Here is a 21,839-nt window from a genome sequence, read left to right on the forward strand (position 1 = left end):
AACCGAAATGTATCTTTCTTGTGAGTGATCCTTCAAATAGGCAGAAATCTTAGCCATTTCTGCTAAATTTGACACTTTAAGCGTCCATTCTTCTATAGTAGGCAAGCAATCCTTCTTCCAATATTGCCCTACTAATAGCCTTGCAGCTGTTATCAAATTCAACATCAAGTTAGTTTCTTTAGTATCACAATCTGTAATACCCAGTTGTGGCATTTCTGTGTGCCAGGCGCTGTCCGTCTTCCGTTCCCGATCCCCAGCAGACCTTCCGGGTGCTGGTTTGATCGGGATGCTGCTGTTGACGAGATTTCATCCTCGTTCCCACAACATTCCATCTTTCTGGACCAAAATCCTTTCGGCGACAGTTCGTAGTCAGGAACATAAAAAAAGAAAAGAAGTGAACTCATTCAGAGGGCACCACCAGAGGGCGTTTGTTTGTGACCGGTGGGTGCAGGTTGTTTTCTTCCCTTTGTGCGAAGCCAGATGTGATAGCCGGACGGCTCGTTTTTCTCCCAGCTGCTGAACGTTGGTCCGCGGAGATCTCAGCCGAGCCAGAGGAGGGAGCCCAGGAAGATCATCACGGTGTGCATCAAAGAGGATGTCCACCTGAAGAAAGCCGAGAACGCCTGGAAGCCAAGCCTGAAGAGAGAGAGCCATGTGGAGGATCCCGAGAGCATCAAAACCCAGGTGGGGAAGGGGGGGGGCGCAGAGAGACGATGAAGAGCCGGCCCTGCAGTTGGGTTACCGCCAGTGGCGGGATTCAGCCGATTTGGAAGAAACGGTAGCTAAATTTTGTTGAGTTTGGAGAACCGGCTGAACCCACGCTGCTTCCGGAAGTCTGTTCTAGGCCTCAGAGGTCTGAAGGAGGCCTCCCAGGCCTAGAACGGCTCACCGGAAGTGCGTGGATGTCACTTCCGGAAGTCCGTTCTAGGCCTCGGAGGTCTAAAGGAGGCCTCCCAGGCCTAGAATGGCTCACCGGAAGTGCGTGGATGTCACTTCCGGAAGTCTGTTCTAGGCCTGGAGGCGGCCTCCCTGGCCTAGAATGGCCCACAGGAAGTGCTTGGATGTCACTTCGAAAGTCCGTTCTAGGCCTCGGAGGTCTAGAGGAGGCCTCCCTGGCCTAGAACGGCCCACAGGAAGTGCATGGATGTCACTTCCGAAAGTCCGTTCTAGGCCTCGGAGGTCTAGAGGAGGCCTCCCTGGCCTAGAACGGCCCACAGGAAGTGTGTGGATGTCACTTCCGGAAGTCCGTTCTAGACCTCGGAGGTCCAAGCTTGCATCCACGCAAAGAACCTGTTGTTTGGGTATTTGAATCCCACCACTGGCTGGCGCACATTAGGATAGGAATCCAGTGCCAGGCTGCCACCAGCATTTTTGTACGGGCAGGTTTGCTTTCTTCCGCCTTGCTGCGAGGGGGGGAAGGGCTCCTGGAGCAAAAGTGGAGCTGGAGGGGCTCACGTGGCTGCAGATCCGGTTGTCGCTGCCCCGTGGCTGGTTTTTCCTTCCCCTGCCAGCCCAGCCATCAGCTGGTAGAGGGGTTGGTTTAAATGGGGCTCCCGGGGAGTCCTGTCTTGGCCGGTCTTCAGGAACAGTTCGTGGAGGCTCTTCCTCTCCTTCCCTTCAGGAGCTCTTCCGCAAAGTCCGCAGCATCTTGAACAAGCTGACCCCACAGATGTTCAGTCAGCTCATGAAGCAAGTGACCGACCTGACGGTGGACACGGAAGAGAGGCTGAAGGGGGTCATCGACCTGGTGTTCGAGAAGGCCATTGACGAGCCCAGCTTCTCCGTGGCCTACGCCAACATGTGCAGGGGCCTGGTCATGGTAAGGCTGGGCAAAGGGGGCGGGGGATATCCGGGCTCAGATCCAACTTCAGAATTCCAAGGTGGGCGCTGTCCGTCAGGCAGAGAGGGCAAACCCTGGCTGCAGCTGCAGGCAGGCATCCTCAGTTGAACGTCCTTTTGCTCTTTACCTTCCGCAGCTGAAGGTGCCCATGGCCGACAAGCCCGGCAGCACGGTCAACTTCCGCAAGTTGTTGCTGAACCGTTGCCAGAAAGAATTTGAAAAGGACAAGGCCGACGACGATGTCTTTGAGAAGAAGCAGAAAGAGCTGGAGGCGGCCACCACCGTGAGCGCAGCGGGGGCCTCCCGTCCCTTGGGTGGCTTCGGTGGCCTTTGCCCCGAGGGGGAGGGCAGCCGGTCTAGGAAAGGGCAGTTGGGAGCGGAGAACGGCTCGGCCACGCTCTGCGCTCGGCCGGCCAGTGGCTCCGTTCCTCAGACCTCTTTCCTTGCGCTCTCCCAGCCAGAGGAGAAGACTCGGCTTCACGACGAACTGGAGGAGGCCAAGGACAAGGCCCGGCGGCGGTCCATCGGCAACATCAAGTTCATCGGGGAGCTTTTCAAGCTGAAGATGTTGACGGAGGCCATCATGCACGACTGCGTGGTGAAGCTGCTGAAGAACCACGACGAGGAATCCCTGGAGTGCCTCTGTCGCTTGCTGAACACCATCGGCAAAGACCTGGACTTTGAGAAGGCCAAGGTAGGAAGGCCTCGGGATGCCGGAGGTCCCACCCCACCCCACCCTGCAACATGTAGGTGTAGTGGGGGGCCGGGGGAGGGAAGAAAGGAGGGTGGCATCCGATGTCAGCCCTTCCGTTCTCTCCAGCCTCGAATGGACCAGTATTTCAATCAAATGGAGAAAATTGTGAAGGAAAGGAAAACCTCTTCCAGAATTCGGTTCATGCTGCAGGATGTCATTGACCTTCGGCAGGTATGTGTCTGCTGAGGTAAGAGGTCGCAGATGGCTCCAGATTCTTCCCTTCTCCTCCTTTGGGGAGCTGGGTGGGCAGTGTGGCTCCAAGCCCGGAGGCAGAGGAGTTTCTGCCCTCTGGCTCTCCTGAGCCTGGCTGTTCCCAGGGATGAGCTTTCCAGGGCGTGCTCCCCCTCCTGCGCCCGTGCCGGAGAGAGACGAGACGCCTCTCAGTTGCCTCTGCTTCTTGCCTTCCTTCTCTAGTGCAACTGGGTGTCCCGGAGGGCAGATCAAGGCCCAAAAACCATCGAGCAGATTCACAAGGAAGCTAAAATAGAGGAGCAGGAAGAGCAGCGGAAAGTCCAACAGCTGATGACCAAAGAGAAGAGGCGGCCGGGTAAGGAGGCTCGGCGTGGGCCGCCATGCCTGATGTCAACGCTGCTAGTATTGAATATTCTTGCTTGGACAAAATACGCAGAACTGTCTGGTACTTTTAGAGTTTATTCAGATGATGCTGGGAGGGGAGAGAAAGAATGTGTGGAGAGTAATTACACAGGGGCTTCAGAACGGAAGTGAACCTTCCCCCCCCCCCCCCCCCAGGCTGGTTGGAGAACGTGATTTATGACAGCAAAAGAGGGAGGGAAAATGCTAGCAAAATAACTGCTCTGGGGTGGAGATTTCAAATCTTGGCATGATGTCAAGGTTCCCCACTAATGAAACACTTCAAAGAACTTCCAGGCATTGTTTATCCTAAAAAGCCTTTATTACTGTGTAACAGAGTGTCGGCACAGCATGGATGGATACCTGTCATGTGTCTGATTAACGAAACACTTAAAAGGATTTTCAGGCATATTTTTTCCTAAAAGCATTTATTAAGGTTACAGAGATGTCAGTACAGCATGGTGGAAATGCTTAGGTCTGGCTTCTCGTCCACATTCCAAGCATTTCCCACTCCCTTATTTTGGGGTCATGGTTCACATCTTCCAATCAACTTGGAAGATGTGATTTACTTCCAGTTTCTTTCTCCCGGGCTATCCTTATTCTCCTCCCTCTTTCCCAGTTGCTGGTTTAACTATATAAATACCAGACAGTTCTGCATATTGTCAAAGCAAGAATATACAGTATTTGCAGCGTTGACATCACCAAGATTTGAAATAAATCTCCACCCCAGAGCAGTTATTTTGCTAGCATTTTCTCTCCCTCTTTTGCTGTCATAAATCACGTTCTCCAACCAGCCTGGGGGGGGGGGGGGAAAGGTTCACTTCCGTACTGAAGCCCCTGTGTAATTACTCTCTACACATTCTTTCTCTCCCCTCCCAGCATCATCTGAATTAACTCTAAAAGTACCAGACAGTTCTGCCTATTTTGTCAAAGCAAGAATATTCAATATTAGCTTTCCCCCGCGTGCCTTGAAGACTCCCGTCTGAAAGGGCCCTTTTTCCCAGCTGGGCCGGCCCCAGAAGCCCTGGGGGAAGCAGCCTTCCAGCTTCTAGGCATGGTGGATTGGTGGAGGGCTGCCCCTAAAGAGCCGAGCGAAAGCTGCCTGACCGGCCAACGGATGGGGCGAATTTTTTTTTCTTTTTTACAAGACTCTTTTCGACTTGTGCAGGTGTCCAGAGGGCAGAAGAGGGAGGCTGGAACACCGTGCAGGGGGCGAAAAATAGCCGTGTGCTGGACCCCACCAAGTTCCTTAAAATCACCAAGGTAGGCCTGCAGGCAGAGAGCCTATCGAGGGACTTGAGGCAGAATCCGATGGTTGTCAGGAAGCTAACCTGGATGGGCGAAGCGTTCCGCATTGTCGCAACGCTTTGGCCACCCAGGTTAGCTTTCTGACAACCATTGGATTCTGCCTCACGTCCCCGATGAGGCCGAGTTTGAAATTTGAGGGATTCCCTCTTAAACCGTCCTTCTGGTCCAAGGCAGGCTTGCAAGGTCCTATGGGAGCCCTGCCTCTTCTTCTCTCTCCTGGCCTACTCCTGGGAAAGGAGTGAAAGGGGGCACCGCTGGGCTGGACTGGGCTGGGAGGGGAGCAAGGGACCCGCCCATCCCCTGGGCGCTTGCCAATCTGTCGCTCTGCCCTTCTGTAGCCCAGTATAGACGAGAAGATCCAGCTTGTGCCTAAAGCCCAGTTGGGCAGCTGGGGAAAGGGCAGCAGCGGTGGAGCCAAGGCCAGCGAGATCGGTAAGGAGCTGGGCCTGGGCTGAGAGCACATGGCGTGGGCCACACAGCTGGCTGTGTCCCCCTGGGCAGCAGTGAGCAGGCAGTAGGAAGCTGCCCCGTGCCGGAAATCCTCCGCAGGGCTGGACAGGTGAGTTGTTTGTGTGTGTGTGTCTTTGTTCTGAGGACAGGCCCTCTTCTCTCCACATCCTCTGCAGATTGCTTACGACCAAGTGCCACTAGCCTGAACCGCTTCTCTGCGCTGCAAGCGCCTGCGTCAACCGTCTCCGGCACCACCCTGGAGCTGGATCCTCGCAGGCCCTTGACCAGGTAAAGCCCCCGCAGCCCCCTGTGGATGTGTGGCAAGAGTGCCACAGGATGGTGGAGCTGAGCAGCTGCCCGGGTCGTCCCGGGTCTGGCCATGTGGTCACACCAGGCGTTGACCTCGGGACGAAAGCGCCAGCTCTTCTCTCGGGTCCTCCGGCTGTTTGTTCGCTCACTCCCCTGCCTTGCTTCCCTCCAGCCGGGGCAGCACGGGCCGGGAGAAGAACGACAAGCTGCCGCCCTCGGCTGCTTCCCGCCCGAACGCCTTCTTACGGCTTAGTAGCAGCAGCAAAGAGCAACTCCTGGACAACCAGGCCCAGGAGGAGCAGCGGAGGGAGATGCTGGAGACCGTGAAGCAGCTGACGGGCGGCCTGGAAAGCGACCGGAACAGCACCGAGGCGGACAAGAGCAAAGCCAGGGAGGCAGGTGAGCTTCACCGCCCTTCTGCCTGCGGGAGCTGGGCCGTGTGGGATTATAATCACCTGTCCTGGGTGGGATTATTCTGAATTAAGGCACCTTCCTTTGGTTTTTAAGGAGCAAAATAAGCCAACCGCCTTGAAAAGAACCGTTGCTTTTCATTAAAAGGGTGAGATGCTTCCCTTCCTCACTCACTGGGTCTGTCCTCTCACCTTCTTCCCCCTCCCCTCCCCATCTCCAGTCAAGTCTGAAGCCCCCGTTCCTCACCCCCAAGAGAAGCCTGCCTTGTCGGACGGAGAAATTGAACGGAAGTGCAAATCGATCATCGATGAATTCCTGCACATTAATGACTACAAGGTAAGCGCGGTGGGGGGCTGCGGGGCGTCTCGCTTTCTTTAATGGAGGTCTGTGGCCCGCCGACACCCAGGCGGTCAGCGAAGCCAGGAAAACAAGAAATTTTTAAAAAGCACACCTGGCTTGGGCGAAGAAGCCAGCTCCCAATCTTCCGGCGCCAGGTCCTCCGGAAGGGCCAGGTCCTCAAGCCCTGGCACGAGGCCAGTGGGGGAGGTTGGGCAGAGGGGGCTTGTGCTCCACCCGCGAAGGATGCCAGCCCTGGAGGGGCCGGCATCCAGGCAGTAGAGAAGGGCTCCCCTCCCTGAGCCCCCCTCCCTCCTGGTGTCTCCCCACAGGAAGCCGTGCAGTGCGTGGAGGAGCTGAATGTGCCTGGCATCCTGCCGGTGTTTGTGCAAGTGGGTGTGGAATCCACTCTGGAGAGGAGCCAGATCACCAGAGACCACATGGGCCAGCTGCTCTATCAGCTGGTGCAGGCGGAGAAGCTTAGCAAGCGGGACTTCTTCAAGGGGTGGGTAGCAGGCCAGAGGGCTTGGCTTGTCCGTGGGGGCCAGCCAGAGGCGGCCGAGGGCCGAAGCCGCCATCCCACCTCCCGCCAACAGGCGTTTTTAAGGGCTTGCCTTTGCGGCTCAGGTTTGCGGACACCTTGGAGACGGCCGACGACATGGCGATCGACATCCCCCACATCTGGCTATACCTGGCCGAATTGGTGACGCCAATGTTAAAAGAAGGAGGCATCTCTATGAGAGAACTTCTGATGTAAGCCAAGCTGCCTCTCCTTCCTTCCCTGATCCCCCCCTCCCCTCCCCCCGTAGCCGGAACTCGGCAGGCTGGGCAGCAGAACTGTGGCCCGGGGTCTGTGTTTGTGTGTGTGTGTCCGCCAGGCCAGCTCTGGGTTGCCAGCTGGCTTTTCCTGCACACCAGGCCAGCCGAAGGGCGGGATACCGTCAGAAGGAGAATTCACTGGCACCTGCCCTCCTGAGCTGTGGGGCAGCCCTTCCGAGAGGGGTCAACGGGCGATTGTTTCCCTTTTCTGTTTCAGAGAATTTAGTAAACCCTTACTTCCTGTGAGAAGAGCCGGTGTTTTGCTTTCCAAAATATTGCACCTTCTATGCAAACAAATGGTAAGGACGCCGGGGGGCTAGTGGGCTTGTGCAAATCCCCCCCCCACCAGGTCTCTGGTCTCACGGGAGAAGCCGAGGGGCACCCAAGGCCGGTTGCCGAGAGAACCTAGCGGAGAGGGAGGGATTCACACCTGGGGCCGGATCGCGCTTCGGCTGCTCCTCGTTGGCATTCCAGAAGGAGGGAGGCTTGGGGGGGGCTCCTGGGAGGTGGGCGCGGTGTCTCTCGGCTGTCCCTGGCTGGAGCCCACCTGCCCAAATAGCCCCTGGCAGTGCAGAACGAGCCACCCTGGCCCAATCCGTGTCCTTAACGTTGCAGAGCCATAAGAAAGTGGCAGCCTTATGGAGGGAGGCTGGCCTCAGCTGGAAGGATTTTCTACCTGAAGAGGACGACGTCCACACCTTTCTCCTGGAGCAGGTGAAGGGGCCTGTTGGGTCTCCTATCGAGGGGGGAAGGCAGCGGGACTTGGATGGAAAAGCGAGCGGGTGGCCAATGACGGCAGAGTTCAGGAGGGCCGCTGGCCAAGAAAGAGCCCCTGGTTACGACTCCGCTTCCAGAATGGCCGGGCCTGAATTTCTCGCTCTTCTGACCTTGCAGAAGTTGGACTTCACGGTAACAGACAGTCCCAGTTCCTCAGAAGCACTTTCCCCGAGAGAACTCTCTGCCGAGGAGCTGAACAGGCAGCTGGAGAAACTCATTGTTGACGAAGAAGCCGGCGACGAGCAGATTTTTGACTGGGTAGAGGTATAAGACTTGCTCTGCACCCAGCGGGAACACCCCGGGCGCCTCTTAGGATAGGGTAGGCAACCTTGGCTCTTTGATGACTCGTGGACTTCAACTCCCAGAATTCCTCAGCCAACAGGGCTGGCTCAGGAATTCTGGGAGTTGAAGTCCACGAGTCCTAAAAGAGCCAAGGTTGACTACCCCTGGGATAGGGGCCCCTCCGCCCTGCCTCCATCGCCCCAGAACAACGGGGCCGACCATCGCTTGCCTGCCCCCAGGGAGTACTCTACTTAACCCAAACAACATTTGGCTGTGGGATCGTGCAGGTGGACCAGCAAACTGAGCTGCACGGCTAGAGATTCAACTGGCTGTGAAGAAATACGGGCCTAGCCGACTGCAGCGTGTCCCTTTTAAACATTTTGCATTTAATGCTGGCTTAATTCCGGCCAAATGAGGAGACTGTGAAAGGCAGAGGGGAATGACAGTTCTTCCGCGGCTAGAGCTAATTGGGTAGAAACCGGGAAAGTTTTTTCAGAAACAAAAAGCCAGCCCCGGCTTCTTAACCTCCGGCAAACGCTCTCGCTCTCTCCATTTCAGGCTAACCTAGACGACAGGCAGATGAGTTCACCTACATTCCTTAGAGCTTTAATGACGGCCGTTTGCAAAGCGGCTCTCCTAGGTGAGTAACGGCCACAACAGAATTCGAAGATGTGCCGTGTGTGGGCACTCACATGCCTGTTTTTTTAAGGGATTCGAATCGTTGGCGCCTGTTCCTTATTAAGCCCAAATGGGGTTTCCTGGGTTTGAGTTGCTCCCACAAAAGACAGTATGTGTGGCCCAGGTAAGACTGGCTGCGGTTCTCAGTGTCAATGTAGTTTTAATTTTGTTTCTTAACCTTTAGAACTGTTCTTCTCTTGTTCCACTGGAATAGCGAAGGGAGCCTTTCTGTATATTAACGTTGGATCTGATCCACCGAGGGTAACGGAACTAAGGCTGGCCAGTGAGAGACGGGGTTCTTGTCTTGTGGCTGCTTTCTTTAGAGAAGGAGAGGAAAGAACAAGCGGTCGCTCACTAGGCCAGGGGTCCCTATCCTCACCACCACCAGGGCAGTTTGGATTCCCAGCCAGCTTTGGGGTAGTTGGGGCGAAGGGGGGACCAGTCAGGGTTCTGCAGCCATTCCGTTTTCCAAGCATATCTTTAGCTCGACCGATCGGCAAAGTCAGACGCTGTCTTGAAGTTGTGCGGCAAAAGGGGTGTGACTTCCTCTTTCCTCCCACCCAGTGGACAGCTCAAGCTTGCGAGTGGATACCGCCGTTATCAAGCGGAGAGTGCCGATCTTACTCAAGTACCTAGACTCGGACACAGAGAAGGAACTACAAGCACTTTATGCTCTGCAGGCATCCATAGTAAAACTTGACCAACCTCCTAGTAAGTGTCCGGCACGTGTTAGTTACATTGTAATGGCTTCATTGGGGTTTATGTAAAGCGGCGCGTAAGGTACCCCAGGGGTCCGTTGATGGCTGTAAACCTGGAAGACACACAGCCAGGAGTGGCGGGCACAGCTGGTAGGGTAGTGTAGTTTTCGTTCCAGGCTGAGGTGGCGAGATAGGCCTTTAGCTTTCAGCAGACCTCTGGAGCTGCCTGGACGGCAAACTTTGTACAATCTTTCTCCCTGTTTGGGACCTTTCACCGTTCTTGCTCAAAGTCCCGTTTCCTGACTGGAGAGTCTGATCACCTGAACTGCCCCTTCCGCTCAGCCGTTAGAAATGGAGCAGGCAGAGAGGGGTGGCCTCCTGACCCCGGGGTGAAGTACGAGATGGAGGGTTCCGCTTCCCGTCCTCAGCCCCTTCACCAAACGCATCCCTTTCCCACCCACTCTCCGCAGATTTGTTACGGATGTTTTTCGACTGCCTGTACGATGAGGAGGTGATATCGGAGGACGCCTTCTACAAATGGGAAAGCAGCAAAGACCCGGCGGAGCAGACCGGGAAGGGCGTAGCGCTTAAATCCGTCACCGCGTTCTTCACGTGGCTACGAGAAGCCGAAGAAGAGTCTGAGGATAATTAAAACTGAATTACAAAAAAAAAAAAGAGAGAGAGAAAAGAAAACAAAAACAATTTAAGTATTTTTTTAAAAAACAAAAGTTTCATGTCTTCGCCAATCACAGTGCAGCAAGGCCAATTCTCGCGCAGAACCCCCCCTTTTCCCCACGTGTGCACGAGTGGGGGAGAGGAACAAAAATAGTCACACACGCAAAGGCGATCATGGAGGACAAAAAAAAGGACTTGAGAATTCGAGTCCGCGCAAACCTGAGGGGCAGGAGCACTAAAAACCAAAATACATCTTATTATTTATAGAAACTGTTTTCTGTTTTAATCTTCTTTTTTTTTTCATTTTTAAACAAGGACTTCTCTCATACTTTAAGAAGAACAAAAAAAACACCTGTTTAGACAAAAAAAAAAAGCCGAGAACTATAATTTATTATTTTAAGAACTGCAAATGTCAGTGTAATTTTTAAATTTGCAGTTTCTGTAACAAATTGTATAATAGACAACAACAAAAAAAGCAGAGAAATAAATTTCCCTCCCTTTCAGATCCACCTCAAGTTTTGTTTGAAAAGCACGGGAGCTGAGTCCTAACTTCTAAAGGGGGAGTCAGGAATGAGAGAGTAGATGAGGGAGAGGAATGTTCAGGAAACAAAAAAAAAAAAACACAAAAACCCCCAGACCTTTCTGCCTGCCTCTCGGGTTGCTTCCGAAATTTAAGATAAAAGAAGCCAAAAAAAAAAAAAGGGGGTAACCTTGGACTTTTAAGGAATTGCATATCAGAAAATGGTTGTGGACCAGACTGCCTGGAGAATTAACACATTCGAAACAGTCCTGCCCTGGAAGCAGAAGAAGGAGAGGGAAAAAAAAGGCCCAGTGATAACTTTTCAGAACAACTTTTAAGGCTTGTAAATAGATAGAACAAATATTTAAAAACAAAACAAAACCAACCGAAATTTGACTCCATGCTATTCTTTTCACTTTCAAAACATACAGAACAAAATAAAGAGCAATCTTGCAAGTTTAAAAGCACAGGAAGTACCCTTCTCTTTGGACAGGTGATCAGAGGCGCTTGCCCCGCGGGGGTCAGGCCTCTGCTGTGGAGGGGACCCACGTCCCACTGGCTCTGGGCGCAAATGTCACTGTCCAGGCAAGGGGGAGAGAGTGAGTTAGACTCCCAGGCCTGAATAAAGAGGAGGTAGGTGGTCACTGACTGGGCAAGCGTTGCTTAACATCCTTTTTTCTGTGTCCTGTATTTTTTGGTCATTGGGAATCGCGGAAATGAATTTCACGGTGCCATCCATGGATGAAGGAAGGATCGCTGGAGGAATCTCTTCACAAGCTCTTGTGGGGTTTTTTTTCGTGTGTGTGTGTTTGTGTAGACAAGCAACTCGGGATTGGATTGTGGGGACTGGTGGGGGGGGCTGCTTGCCCAGGTGCAACAGAGAACAGGTGATGCTTCCTACTCAGGTAATCGCCCAGCAGGTGCCAGCCTCCCTGGGAGCAGAGCGCCACTGTCTTGGGCAGGGGTCTTCAAACTCGGCCCTTTGATGACTTGTGGACTTCAACTCCCAGAATTCCCCAGCCAGCATGCCTGGCTGAGGAATTCTGGGAGTTGAAGTCCACAAGTCATCAAAGGGCCAAGTTTGAAGACCCCTGAGCTACAGAGTTGGAAGGGACACCTTTGGAGGTCATCTAGCCCAACCCCCTGCTCAAGCAGGGGTGCCTGGCTGAGGAATTCTGGGAATTGAAGTCCACAAGTCATCAAAGGACGACGTTTGAAGACCCCTGGTCTTGGGGAAGCCCCTTCCAAGGATCGGGGAAGGCGGAGCATACAATATATACATATCGAGTATAATGCTTTTTTAAAAAAAAAACAATTCATTTTTGTATTTCGCAGTTCACGGTGTAAGAATTGAGGCGCGAAATAACCCGCCACGCCCACCAGATCCTTCCGGGCACCCACTTCCGCCCATACATGGGCGGGGCCAGCTCAGCGCGGGCGCGCCCTTCCCCCCTCCTTCCGAACCAATTCGTTCTCTCCCGCTAGCCCCGCCCCTCCCTGGAAAATATTTTGTTGGCCTGAGGAGAGGAGAGGGGGGGGGGGAAGAAAAAAAAAGAGGAAGCCGCGCGCGTGCGCAGAGTTGCCCAATCGGCGAGGACGCCGCGCGCATGCGGAAAAGGGGAGACTACTATTGGCGTCTGCGCGGTGTGTTGTGGGGAGGGGGAGAGAGAGAGAGAGCGCGCGCCTTTTGGCTCCCCCCGTGGGCGGCTATTGGTCCTGCGTCGCGACGAGCCCGCCTTTTCCTACCTGTCGCCGCCGGGACTTCCGCCGTCCTGGTTGTGTGGGGGAGGGGAGCCTTCGCTGCCGCCGCCGCCGCTGCTGCTGCTGCTGCCCCGTTTTGTGCGCCTCAGCTCAGCCGGGGCCCCGAAGGCGCGGTGAGTGAGCGAGCGGGCGGGCGGGCGGGAGGGCGGGCGGCGGCCTCGGGGAGCGGCCGAAGAGGGCGGGGCCTCCGCGGGCCTCCCCGGCTTCCCGCCTGGCCGCTGCTGCGAGGGGGGCCCTCCCTTGGCGGCGGCGGCGGCGGCGGCTTCCCGCCTCCAGGCCGGCCCTGGCGGCGACGACGACGACCCCCTTCAGGCGGGCCTCGCCAGGAACCGGGCCTCCCTCCCGAGGGCAGCCGAGGAAAACGGGCCTTGCTCCGATGCCGGGGAGCCCCGGGGCCCCTTGGCGGAGCGGGGCGGGGGTGGGGGCCTTGCCCGTTGCGCCGTCGGAAGCAATTGCTCCCCTCCCCCCCATCGCAGGCTGGGCCGGGCCCGTGGTCAGAATCGCCCCCCGCAGGGGAGGGAGGGAGGGAGGCTGTGGGGGGGCCGCTCTCCGTGGTGGCCTCGGGGAAGCGACGGTGCTTCTGCCTGGAGGCTGGAGGGAGGGTCCCTCCGGCCTCGCCTTGAGCAGCAGCCCCGGAAAGGCCTGGATGCCTGGTTGTAGATGACAATTGGACGGTCTGTGTGTGTGTGTGTGTGTGTGTGTGTGTCCTGCTTGTAGATGCCGCTTGGACTATGTGTGTTTCTGTGTCCTTGTAGATGCCACTTGGACTCTGTGTGTGTGTGTGTGTGTCTGCTGTTTGTAGATGCCGTTTGGACTGTGTGTGTGTGTGTCCTGCTTGTAGATGCCGCTTGGAATTTGTGTTTGTGTCCTGCTTGTAGATGCCACTTAGACTGTGTGTGTGTGTGTGTGTGTGTGTGTGTGTGTGTGTGTCCTGCTTGTAGATGCCGCTTGGACTTTGTGTGTGTGTGTCCTGCTTGTAGATGCCACTTGGACTGTGTGTGTCTGTATTTGTGTGTGTCCTGCTTGTAGATGCCGCTTGGACTTTGTATGTGTGTCCTGCTTGTAGATGCTGCTTGAACTTTGTGTGTGTGTGTGTGTGTGTGTGTGTGTCCTGCTTGTAGATGCCACTTGAACTTTGTGTGTGTGTGTGTGTCCTGCTTGTAGATGCCGCTTGAACTTTGTGTGTGTGTTTGTGTCCTGCTTGTAGATGCCGCTTGGACTGTGTGTGTGTTTGTGTGTGTGTGTGACAGTGACAATTCAACTCTTCCCCCTGCTTTCTCGCTTTGGGCTGCCCAGCCAGTAATGAGCTGGATACCATGCAATCTTTGCAGAAATAATTGCCTCTCTGGGGCTTCCAGACAGGAGTTAGAGCTCTTCTATTTATATTTATTTTTACGTCACCTTCCTCACAACCTCACCATTTCATACAACAAACTGATAACGCTCGGGCTTCTCCGAGACTCGGATTCGAATGGCGCGTCATATCTGTAGCTTTAGAATCGATCCCCCTTGGCTTTATCAAAGCTGAGCGCTGCACATGATGTGGTCCCAGGGTCCTTTTTGGAAAGGAGATGCTGTTGTGGGACTTGTGTGCTGTTATGTGTGTGTATGTATGTGTAAAGAAAAAGAAGTTGCTACCTGTCTAGATGAATTTGTTGAGGCGGGACGAAGCGTGGGGATGGCTTCTTTCTTTCTTTCCAGGCCTAAATATTCTGCCTGCATTATGCAGAAGGCGGTGGGGAGTTTGGCACGCTGTCGAAAAATAAGCCTTTGCAGCTTGGCCTTGTGCGGTCAGACTAAATTGCATTGCTCTGTTCAGGGTGTCTTGCGCTGATGCTTCAAAGGATTTTTGGAAGGGCAGAAACGGTGAAGCAGGAACACGGTTTTTACTAGCTGCCTGGCCTCCGCAAAAAATGCTAAGTGATGGAAATACCATCTTGCGTTAGAAACGGGGCTATTGTAAGGAGAAATCGGATATCAATTTTAAAGTTACATTATGTAAACTAAATGGGCTCCCCCCTTGAAAGGGAGCGCAAACAGATTATTACGTTGAGTTTTTCCCAGTCGGTTTTTTTCCCCCCTTGTTTTTTTTTTTTAAAGGAATCCAATCCTGGAAACCTGGCCATTTCGTTTATGTATTTAAAGAAATCCATCCTGCTCACATCAGTTCTTCCGCTTTTGAGAAGAATTGGAAGAGGCACGCAGCCTCTACCCTCTTTCCCAGAATTGTCATCCTAAATAATCATTCTTCTTTCAGCGCAGTTAGAGGAGGGGGGCGGGGAGATTGCCTCCCTTGTATCCAGAAAGAATAATTTTCATATTTCACCTAAGCCAATAGACGGTCTACCCATTTTACTCTCCCCTCGAAGCAAAGCCAGCCTGCTGTTTTATCAAAGGACGTCTTTGGAGTCTCAACTGGGTGGCAGAGGAGATGGGTGGCAGCTGTTAGGTGGAGTACTTTGGGGTTATTTTTAAAACTTGCCGCGGGTACAGTTGGTGGGCAACAATTCTGGTTTTGGGCTGCTTTTTGCTTTGCTCCCGTTTGAGCTTCGGGTCAAGCCTGCGTCCCTCTGGCTTCGTAGTTGCCTGCGTCTAGCTGCTTCCTGTAAAGTCCCCACTGCTCCTCTCTGTAGGGAGGTGCACCTGTTCTCGGTGTCGTCCCCCCCGCCCCATTGCTTGCTGTGTTGCATCTTGGGAGCGCCCCTTGCGTCATGGCCTACCTTGCTAGCAAAGCGGCCGGTTCTTGGAGGCGGTTTCAGCTTAGCTAAGTGTCTGAGTTAAGTAAGAGCCAAAGGGATCCTGCCGATGGCTGCCTTCTCTCTGACTGCTTTGAGGTTTTGTGGTGTTTTTTTTTTTTAAATTGTTATAACTCTTGCCATGCGAAAGGGAACTAAGTTTGGTTTAAGATTTTTTGTGTGTGTGTGTGTCCTTCTTCTCGATAACCTCCTTCACACCGAATCTTTTTTGCACTTCTGTTAGGAAAAAAAACCTCCTTCCCCTTGAGGTTAAGCCCTGGGGCTTCAAAGTGTTCGCCTCCCGTTGAGGCTAGGCATTAATTTAAATGGCGACTGAGCTGTCTGAAGCCGATCCCGCACACCGTAAGGCAGTTCCACTCTTAACAGGAGCTCCCCTGGACAAGTTGAGTGAGGTAGGGGCTGACCCCCTCTCCACGCTCGCCCTTGGGTTGGCCCTTGCAAGGGCCCCTGTGCTCTTTCTCCCCCTGCTTCTAGGATATCTCAGCTGGGCTCCATCCGTCCTTCCTCCTCCCCAGGTGTTGACCCCTCCCCCCTTCCTTTCCTGCTTCCCCAGTGCTTCCCTCCTCTCCCCCACCCCACCCACCCACCCACCCCACCCTCGCCTCTGTGTCATTCTGAGCTGGAGCAAAACACTTGCGAAGCAGAAAGCAAGCTGGACCCCGAGCACAGTCGCCTCTCTTCTAGGATGGGCAGGTCGCTCCCAGGAGAGGTGGCAGTGGGGGGGGTTCTCAAGTCGGTCGGGGGCCTCCTTTACCGGGCCTCTCGTGATGCTTTGCTCCCTTCCCAGACAGTTGAAGACACAGCCATGCCGATCCGCCGGGCGGTGAACGCTTCTTCTCGGGAAACTCCTCCCAAAAGCAAGTCTGCTGAAAGTGAGGAGGCCAAACCAGGTAAAAGAGGTGGTTTTTTTTCCTTCTCTGTCTCACCTTGACCACTGCGGGGGGCAATGGGGAGGTAGAGATAACCAAGCTGGGCCTCCTAAGGCCCTGCGGAGTCATTGGCTCCGGTGGGAAATGGCGAGTGTCTTTCAGGATGTCTGTAGCACTTAAAGAGGATACCAGAAGATACCTCCATTTTAATTAATTAATTGTTATGCCACCCATGAAGGCTACGCAGTTACCTTCATTACGTTGCCTATGTTCTCTTGGCCGTTGTTGATTGAGCAGGCCCTTATTGGCCTGAGCCAAAACTGTCAGATCCACCAGCTTCAGCTCGGGTACCTTGCCAGTTGTTCTGCCATTGATCGAGGAGGGGGAGAGGGGGAACAAATGGGCGATAAAAAGCTGTATGCTTTTATCATGGGAATTAGGGAGAGGTGGGGAGGATTGACAGTTGAGGAAGAACAGAGCAGTCTGGAATCCGGTTCCTCGCGCTGGCATCTTCAAGGCCGTTTGCTCGGAGGAGGGTGGAGTTTCGCCAGCCAAAACACCTCGGGAGTTTTTGATAACATGGCCGGAGAGAATTTCGCCAACCAAAACACCTCGGGAGTTTCTGGCGGAGGTGCTGGATTGGCTGCGCCGGAGGGGACCGTGGAGGGAGGGCTTGGGGAAATTAGGGGATTTTTAGAGTCCGCTCCAGTCTCCTGCAGTCAGCATCTCTTAGTAAAAGTGTCTTTTCACTTCAAATGGAGTTTTACTTGCCTAAGGGATCAGACCGGGATAGGTCTGCCACCAAAGATGGTTACGCTGAGCCCCACTCCTCCAGCTCTAAGCTTCCTTTCTATGGCATGACTTGGCTGTTACATCTGATTAGAGGCTTAATAATAATAATAATAATAATAATAATAATAATAATAATAATAATAATAATAAAGTTGGAAGGGACCTCGGAGGTCATCTAGTCCAACCCCCTGCTCAGGCAGGAAACCCTATACCATTTCAGACAAATGGCTGTCCAGTCTCTTCTTAAAGACTTCCAGTGTTGGGGGAGGGAGGGAGGGAGGAAGGAAGGAGGAAGGAGGGAGGGAGGGAAGGAGGGAAAAAATAGTATAATAGACTCAGAAGGGACCTCGGAGGTCATCTAGTCCAACCCCCTGCTCAGGCAGGAGACCCTATACCATTTCTGACAAATGGCTGTCCAGTCTCTTCTTAAAAACCTCCAGGGTTGGAGCATTGCCAGCGCTGTGTCCAGCTAGGAGGCAGCCCCCGTCTGGGCTCTTGAGGCTTAACAACGGAAGCTGTAGAGTTGCAGATGTAGGGCAAAGTAGGGGGAGCCGGAGGGGGGAGGAGGAATGCAGCCCTCCAGCAAGAGGGGGGTCTCTCATCCCCCAGCCAATCTCGTTGGTCGGAGTTGCCAAGCCCAGACTTTGCAGGATCTCTGCAGAGGATCTTTTGGCCCCTTCGCTCTTCCCCAGCGGCTACACCTGGCCGCAGAGCCCAAGGGCCCGTCGTCTTCAGCAGGGAGCTTCTGGTCCTCTGCCACCGCTCGCCCTCTTTCCCCCTTTCCCCCTTCAGAGCCGGATGTCAGCTCAGAAGAATCCGCCTCCACCGTGGAGGAGCAGGAGAATCGGGCACCCGTGGCTCCCGCCGGTGAGGCCGAGCAGCCGAAGGAGCCAGAGGAGGAGAAGGCAGAGGTGAAGCCTGCCGAGGAAGCCAAGAAGGAGTAAGAAGTGGGGGGGGGGGAGAGAGCAGGAAGGCCTTGATTGGAGGGAAGAGGGAGGTGGGCTGCTGAGAAGAAGGCGACGGCCCTTGCTAGAAAAGACCCAGTGTCCTCCATGTGCTGGCTGCCCCTATAATGCAGCCCACCCCCCCTGTTATCCAGCTGGCTGGCATGGGGGCTCAGAGGTTCAGGACCCCCTTGGCCATGGGCTGCTGCCTCAGTCCACTGGGGGGGGCGCCTCATTTCTTCCTGTTGGGATAGGGGACTGACCCACACTTTGCCTATTGGCTGAGCAACAACTGGGGCACGTGCCAGCCTAGCTTTGCTGGCCTAGTCGTGGCCCTCGGACAGGAGGGGGGTGGGTGTACCGTGGGGACGGGTCTTCGAGAAAGGCAAGCCGTCCGCTCGTTCCTCTGCCTTGGCCTGCCTCCGGGCCACTCACCTCTTTCCTCGTCCGCGCAGGGAGAAGGATCCGGCGAAGGAGAAGGAGAAGGAGAAGAAGGTGAAAAAGACCATTCCCGCCTGGGCGACTCTTTCGGCCAGCCAGCTAGCCCGAGCGCAGAAGCAGACGCAGATGGCCGCTTCCTCTCGGCCCAAGATGGACGCCATTTTGATCGAAGCCATCAAGGTGAGGGGAGGGAGGATTGGCGGCGGGGGGGGTGGAGACCTCTTGACCGTTTGGCGGCCAAGACCGATGCCACTGCCCACCCGTCCTTCTCGCCCTCCCAGGCGTGCTATCAGAAAGGCGGGGCCTCGGTGGTCGCCATCCGAAAGTTCATCATCAGCAGGTACCCCTCGCTGGACCTGGAGCGGAGGGGGTACCTCCTGAAGCAGGCCTTGAAGAGGGAACTCGAGCGGGGGGTCATACGGCAGGTAAGCTGGAGACCCGGCCTGCCCTGGAAGGCTGCTGGCCTTTATAGCTGGGGGCAATTCGGAAAGTCCCTCTGGCGTTTGGGGTAGGACTGTGCCTTGCCCCCCTCCCCGCCCCAGCAGCTCCTGCCTTGGCATTGCAATGAAATCTCGTATTAATTTATGCTGATTAGTGTACATTTAAAGGGACAAAGTTATTCTACTATTCTGTTCTATTCTTTTCTCTATTTCTACTCTGTTTTCTATTCTATTGTGTCCTCTGTTCTATTCTATTCCCTATTCTATTATATTATTCTATTCTATTCTGTTCTCTATTCTATTCCTATTATTCTATTCTATTCTGTTCCTATTCTATTCTCTATTCTATTCTGTTCTCTATTCTATTCTATTCTGTTCTCTATTCTATTCTATTATTCTATTCTATTCTGTTCCTATTCTATTCTCTATTCTATTGTGTTCTCTATTCTATTTTATTATTCTATTCTGTTCTATTGTGTTCTCTATTCTATTCTATTCTGTTCTCTATTCTATTCCTATTCTATATTCTATTGTGTTCTCTATTCTATTCTGTTCTCTATTCTATTCCTATTCTATTCTATTATTCTATTCTGTTCCTATTCTATTCTCTATTCTATTGTGTTCTCTATTCTATTCTATTATTCTATTCTATTCTATTGTGTTCTCTGTTCTATTCTATTATTCTATTCTATTCTGTTCCTATTCTATTCTCTATTCTATTGTGTTCTCTATGCTATTCTGTTCTCTATTCTATTATTCTATTCTTTCCGTATTCTATTCTATTCTCTATTCTATTCTTCTATTCTTTCTGTTCTGTTCTCTATTCCATTCCATTCCATATTCTACCCAGCCAAGTCATATAAGCATCTATGCAAAGCCCATGTTTTCCTCTCTCCCCTTTGCTTCATCAACTTGGGGGGGGGGGGAATGTTGGACAGCCTTAGCATTTGCAGGAAGTTTATGCTTCCAGCCTGACCCTCCCCACACACTTTTTCTGGGACAGGTGAAAGGGAAAGGAGCGTCCGGAAGCTTTGTGGTGGCCCCCAACTCCGGGAAAGCAGCCTCCAAGTCCAGAGATCGGAAGGTAAGCCCGGCGGAGTTTGCCGTGCCCCGGAACCTCCAGAGTCTGAGCCGGCAGGGGAGTCTTCCTCTAAAGGTGCAGGATGGTGGAGGAGGGGCACTGCGGCCACGCGCAGCCTCTGACCTGACCCGACGGAAGAGGCCTCGAGCCCCACCCTGGACTCTGGACGGCTTGCCAGCCTCCGGGGGCCCCAAGGTGGAGCCTCAGCCCTTGCGCCTCCTTTTCTCCTCCAGAGGAGCTTGTCGGCCTCCAGCGCAGAGCAGCACGTGAAGCTGGAGGACGTCCTGCCGCTGGCCTTCACCCGCCTCTGCGAGCCCAAGGAGGCCTCCTACAGCCTGATCAAAAAATACGTGTCCCAATATTATCCCAAGCTGAAGGTCGACATCCGGTAAGGCGGCCGGAAGCGGGCATGAACGTGGGCAAGGAGGGTCGGGGGGGGCACCCCTGAGCCCCTGCCCTACCCTTTTGCGGACCAGCCAGCCAAGCGGCTTCTCTGTGGCTTCCCCTTTAGGCCCCAGCTGCTGAAGAACGCCCTGCAGCGGGCAGTGGAGAAGGGCCAGCTGGAGCAGATCACGGGCAAGGGGGCTTCCGGCACCTTCCAGGTGGGTAAGGGAGGCTCCCCTGGGAATTGGGGCTGCTGGGCTGGGTGCCTCTCTCTCTCTTTCCCTCCGTCTGCTCTTGCCCATTCCTTCTCCTCGTGTGCACCAGCTGAAGAAGTCGGGGGAGAAGCCGCTGCTGGGCGGAAGCCTGATGGAGGACGCCATCCTCTCCGCCATCGCGGCCATGAACGAGCCCAAGACCTGCTCCACCACCGCCCTCAAGAAATACGTCCTGGAGAAGCACCCTGGCACCAACTCCAGCCTCCAGGGTAGGGCCAATGCAGCACCGCGGGGGAGGGGGGGAGGCGCTCGGCTGTTGTTCTCCCCCCCCGGGAACCATCCGCCAGCCTCCAACAGTCCGTCCCCCAGGATGGGGGTCTTTGGGTCTCTCCTCCTCTGGGCCAGGGAGATCCCAGGAAGGCAGAGTTTAGCGCACAGCTCCCCATTCCCTTGGGGGGGTGGCTGCGATGCCCCGTTCTGGGTGCCCGCCAGTTTGCCCAACTCCGCCTTGCATTTGGAGCCTTAGATTTGGAGACTCGGCCCCGGGGCCCTCCGGAGTGGACTTTCAGGGGGCCCTTTCCGGATTGGGGGCCAAGCTGGTCCAATCCCTGAATACCGCTCTCTCTCTCTGCCCCCCCCCCCCGCAGTTCATCTCCTGAAGAGGACTCTGCAGAAGTGCGAGAAGTACGGCTGGATGGAGCAGATCTCCGGCAAGGGCTTCAGCGGCACCTTCCAGCTGTGTTTTCCCTACTATCCAAGGTGAGTCATGGGCAGCCGGGGCCTTGCCCTGGGGCAGCAGTGGGGGAAGCCCCTGGGGTACCCTCACCGCTTGCCCCCCTGAGCCGCCAGATCCCTTGTGCCTGGCTGGGGGGGCTGCTGGTGGCCCTTTCCTGCTTAGCTGCTAGCCAGGATGGGCTCTTCTTTGGGGTGACCTCTCTTCTCCCCCCTGCTCTCCCTCCCCAGCCCCGGCATTCTGTTCCCTGAGAAGCAGAAGGAGGACAAGGAGGAGGAGGAGGACGAAGACGAAGAGGAGGAGACAGATGAGGAGGAGGAGGAGGAGGAAGAGGAGGAAGAGGAGCCTCCTCCAAAGAAGAGGTACAGGGGGAGTTGAATGGTGCCCCATAGATGCTGGGTCAGGGGTCCGTGGCCACGGGCGGCCTGGGCATTACGGGAAACGGGGTGAGCCGGTCCAGGCTGAGGGGGGGATGCCCCGCCCTTTGCTGATTTTGTGCTCCCCTGGGCAGGATGCCGAAGCGGCCCCCACCCAAAGCCCGGAACAGAGCCCCTCCCCTGGTGAAGCGACGAGAGGTCAAGCCCACCCCACGGAAGGCTCCCTTGGCGCACCGCGGGAAAGCCAAGCCACCGCCCCCGCCCCCGCCCCCACCCCCCAAAGCCAAGAAAGCCAAGGGCGTGCCTGCCCGGCCAGCGGTCAAGAGTCTCTCCAGCACCAGCCCGGCCCCCCCCAAGAAGCCGGCTGCAGTGGCCGCGGCCAGCGCCAAGCGGGACCGGAAGGACCGGAAGAAGCCCCCCGCGAAGAGGACCAAGGCCAAGACCACCATGCGGAAGTCGCTCAGAGCCAAGAAGTAGCCGGTCGGTGGGCGGGCAGGGGCTCTGCTTAGGGCCCCCCCTTCTTTTATAAGTACAGCCCCCTCCCCTCCTTTGTAACTTAGTTCTGAGGTTTCCCCCTCTCTGTCTCCCCCTCCCTCCC

General features: G+C 54.8%; 2 protein-coding genes across 2 annotated transcripts in view; both read left to right on the forward strand.

Moving 5' to 3' along the window:
- The window catches only part of EIF4G3 (eukaryotic translation initiation factor 4 gamma 3), a 37,912-nt gene extending 26,997 nt beyond the window's left edge, over positions 1 to 10,915 (forward strand). The window contains exons 13-31 of the mRNA XM_015826888.1: positions 514 to 684; positions 1,622 to 1,819; positions 1,977 to 2,123; positions 2,298 to 2,534; positions 2,661 to 2,765; positions 3,009 to 3,141; positions 4,354 to 4,448; positions 4,832 to 4,925; positions 5,120 to 5,231; positions 5,425 to 5,651; positions 5,884 to 5,999; positions 6,332 to 6,504; positions 6,627 to 6,752; positions 7,036 to 7,117; positions 7,434 to 7,532; positions 7,713 to 7,859; positions 8,436 to 8,517; positions 9,120 to 9,266; positions 9,724 to 10,915. Coding sequence (XP_015682374.1) covers positions 514 to 684; positions 1,622 to 1,819; positions 1,977 to 2,123; positions 2,298 to 2,534; positions 2,661 to 2,765; positions 3,009 to 3,141; positions 4,354 to 4,448; positions 4,832 to 4,925; positions 5,120 to 5,231; positions 5,425 to 5,651; positions 5,884 to 5,999; positions 6,332 to 6,504; positions 6,627 to 6,752; positions 7,036 to 7,117; positions 7,434 to 7,532; positions 7,713 to 7,859; positions 8,436 to 8,517; positions 9,120 to 9,266; positions 9,724 to 9,905 — 2,673 coding nt within the window. The 3' untranslated portion in view covers positions 9,906 to 10,915. The remainder of the gene's footprint in view (positions 1 to 513; positions 685 to 1,621; positions 1,820 to 1,976; positions 2,124 to 2,297; positions 2,535 to 2,660; positions 2,766 to 3,008; positions 3,142 to 4,353; positions 4,449 to 4,831; positions 4,926 to 5,119; positions 5,232 to 5,424; positions 5,652 to 5,883; positions 6,000 to 6,331; positions 6,505 to 6,626; positions 6,753 to 7,035; positions 7,118 to 7,433; positions 7,533 to 7,712; positions 7,860 to 8,435; positions 8,518 to 9,119; positions 9,267 to 9,723) is intronic.
- Positions 10,916 to 15,221: 4,306 nt separating this feature from the next.
- HP1BP3 (heterochromatin protein 1 binding protein 3) lies at positions 15,222 to 21,718 on the forward strand. Its single transcript, XM_015826886.1, has 12 exons — positions 15,222 to 15,357; positions 15,753 to 15,855; positions 17,419 to 17,566; positions 18,026 to 18,191; positions 18,293 to 18,436; positions 19,455 to 19,535; positions 19,766 to 19,920; positions 20,044 to 20,134; positions 20,241 to 20,400; positions 20,779 to 20,890; positions 21,095 to 21,226; positions 21,376 to 21,718. Exons 1-12 carry the CDS (start codon positions 15,271 to 15,273, stop codon positions 21,716 to 21,718), a joined length of 1,722 nt encoding a protein of 573 aa, XP_015682372.1. The 5' UTR covers positions 15,222 to 15,270.
- The last annotated feature ends 121 nt before the right edge of the window (positions 21,719 to 21,839 follow it).

The sequence above is a fragment of the Protobothrops mucrosquamatus genome, unplaced genomic scaffold, assembly GCF_001527695.2.
Source record: "Protobothrops mucrosquamatus isolate PMUCROS unplaced genomic scaffold, P.Mucros_1.0 scaffold3356, whole genome shotgun sequence".
In the NCBI taxonomy this organism is placed as follows: Eukaryota; Metazoa; Chordata; class Lepidosauria; order Squamata; family Viperidae; genus Protobothrops; species Protobothrops mucrosquamatus.